The 2,693-nt window shown below is 58.6% G+C and overlaps 1 protein-coding gene across 1 annotated transcript in view; it reads left to right on the top strand.

Annotated features, from left to right (window-relative positions):
• The first annotated feature begins 460 nt into the window (after positions 1-460).
• ing3 (inhibitor of growth family, member 3) overlaps positions 461-2,693 on the top strand; it is a 4,393-nt gene continuing 2,160 nt past the window's right edge. Inside the window, exons 1-6 of the mRNA XM_019897522.1 lie at positions 461-554; positions 1,288-1,388; positions 2,000-2,065; positions 2,192-2,288; positions 2,368-2,439; positions 2,507-2,623. Coding sequence (XP_019753081.1) covers positions 500-554; positions 1,288-1,388; positions 2,000-2,065; positions 2,192-2,288; positions 2,368-2,439; positions 2,507-2,623 — 508 coding nt within the window. The 5' untranslated portion in view covers positions 461-499. The remainder of the gene's footprint in view (positions 555-1,287; positions 1,389-1,999; positions 2,066-2,191; positions 2,289-2,367; positions 2,440-2,506; positions 2,624-2,693) is intronic.

Below are 2,693 nucleotides of genomic sequence, written 5' to 3'. Positions count from 1 at the left end.
AAGGTTCCTCGCGGTGATCCGTGGGAATACACGCGGGGACGGCTCCCGGAGATTTCCCGCTCCCGGGGCTCAAGGGGGTCTGAGGAAATCTTTGCTCCAGATATTTTTCAACGTTGAAATGCTGGAGGTGCTCGAGCGGAGCGACAGCGCCCCCTGCCCTCGCTGCGGCGCCACCCTTGAACACACGCGATGAGTCAAAATGGATATTGGGGGCGGGGTCAAAACGGCGTTCTGAAGGGTACCGGAACAACAGCGACCCCCCCGCCGCCCACGACCCCACCCACCGTGGAAACGAAAACCAAAATGGATGGGATATGTAAATGTAGTACCGCTTTTTGCCGGGAGGGGCAGCAGAGTACAAGGCTCGGGCCGTGGGGTGCGCTCGAGGATGAGAGAAGGAGAAGCGGCAGAAGCGGCTGAACTCGGCGCCATTTTAAAAGAAGTCATTTGTGCGCCCCCCCCCCCTTTCCATCTTCTTTCAGTGATCGAGCAGCTTCCCATGGATCTCCGCGACAGGTTTACGGAAATGAGAGAGATGGACCTCCAGGTCCAAAGTATGTCCGAACGCTCGCACCGAGCTGTCAAGACACAACAGCACAGCACAGCACAGCACAGCACAGCACAGCACAGCACAGCATACGTTTGCCCTTTCCGATGTGTGTTGGACGCGAGTCAGAGCGGCCGCCTTGTGCGCTTTTGGAGACGCCAGCAGACGCGAAAGACGCTGCTGGACGAGGATGCTCGCGTTCTAATCGCTGGCAAAGAGTAGAGGAAATTCTGACAAAGCTTGTATCTGGGTGAAAATCGGAGTTGAGGAAAGGGTAGTGGCGGACAACAAAAGCTCATAGAGGACACCCCAAAGCAAGTGCAAGTGCAAGTGCAGGACGCCGGGACTCAACTTGATTCGTCGAGGGCTTGAAAAACAAAACACGGCTGATACCAAATGCTGTACTCAAGTGAGAATCGTCCAGCGATATAAAAGCAAATTAAGAGCAGAGAACAGTCAGGCGATGCCGAGTGGAAAGCCAAAGAATAAGAAGGCGGTAAGAGACCAGTTTGAAAGAAAAGGGGGCTTAACCAATCCCATCGGAATGCTGTCACCGTCGCACGGGGACGTTGCAGGTGGGGCCGGTACGCTCCCTGACACACCCGCGTCGCTCGAAAGCTGCGGCGTTGTCACCGATGGAGCAAATGTAACCCGACTCAACGGGCTGCAAACACAAAGAGTATTCTTTTGCGACGTCGCCTGACCGACCTAACGCGGCCGCGTTCTGCTGTGGTGTTCAGACGCCACGGACCAGCTGGAGCAGAAGGTCATGGACTTCTTCGTCAACGCCAAGAAGAACAAACCGGAGTGGCGAGAGGAGCAGATGGAGGTCATCAAGAAGGTCAGATGCGTCGATGGCAAATGTCAGCAAAAAGCTCACCCTCGCCGTTTCGTTCGTCCGGTGGCCTCGTTTGCACACGCGGGCGCGTGTCCCGGCCCCCGAACAATGTCGGATTGATTTTGGTCGCTCTTCCCGAGAACCGTTGGGCGGCAAGAAGTCACGCGGGCCGGTCTCCGGCAAGCCGCTGCGTAAAGTCTGAGGCTTGCGGCGGACAACGCTCTTGAAGCGGGGAGCACCGGCGGCGCGCCCACCGTGACGCTCGCGGTCGGATCCTCGATTGAAGGCGATTTCCGTTCGCGTGCGTTTTGCATGTCTCGTCATCCGTCGGGATTCTGATTGCGGTACTTCTGCCAGGTTGTTTTGACGCGCCGCTCGTCCCCAGGTGGCGATGACCCAAGTCATCGGCGCATTAGATTTGAATTTGAACTGCGATGATCCATCCCCATTTCCGAGTCTTTTGGGCCACCGGTTTGCGATCCGCAAAGTTTCGCTTTGAGCCGTCCATTTTTGACAGCAGAATATGTTGGCCGCAAATTGTTTATTCCGCACGGATGAGAGTTTGGTCGAGGGCGCTCGGTTTTGACCGCAAACAACGCTGCGTTTGTGTTCAGGATTATTACAAAGCTCTGGAAGATGCGGATGAGAAAGTGCAACTGGCCAATCAGATTTACGATCTGGTGAGTTCTTCCCGCCGGCCGCCCGCTGCGCAAATCCCGCGGCCGGTCGGGAATTTTGCGCAAGGGCGGCCCGGAGCGAGTGGGCTGCGTGGCCGCGAGATGTCCCTCCTGCCTTTCTGTGCTCAGGTGGACCGGCACCTGCGCAAGCTGGACCAGGAGCTGGCCAAGTTCAAGATGGAGCTGGAGGCCGACAACGCCGGCATCACCGAGATCCTGGAGAGACGTGAGCGAGCGCTCGCCGCCCCGTCGCGGCCTCGCCGTCCGCGTCCCTCTCACTTCCCCCGTCTGCGCTCGTCCCGCAGGCTCGCTGGAGATGGACAGCCCGTCTCAGCCCGTCAACAACCATCACGCCCACTCTCACCCCACCGCGGAGAGTGAGTCGAGCTCCGCCCTCTCGCCCTCGTCTTTGTGGCGTGCTCATTTTGGTTTCCGTGGCGATAGAGAGAAGGTACAGCGCTTCGACGCACCACACGACGGAACACGTCCCGGAGAAGAAGTTCAAGTCCGAAGCTTTGCTCTCCACGCTGACGTCGGACGCCTGCAAGGAGAACGCGGCAGGTACGCGCGCGGGCCGACGGACGCGGCAAAGGCTTCTGCCGGCGCGCGTGTCGTCCGTCGCGCCGACGGG

The sequence above is a fragment of the Hippocampus comes genome, unplaced genomic scaffold, assembly GCF_001891065.2.
Source record: "Hippocampus comes isolate QL1 unplaced genomic scaffold, H_comes_QL1_v1.1 scaffold81, whole genome shotgun sequence".
Taxonomy (NCBI): Eukaryota; Metazoa; Chordata; class Actinopteri; order Syngnathiformes; family Syngnathidae; genus Hippocampus; species Hippocampus comes.
Note: the sequence above shows the minus strand (reverse complement) of the source record. Positions and strands in the feature narration are given on the sequence as shown.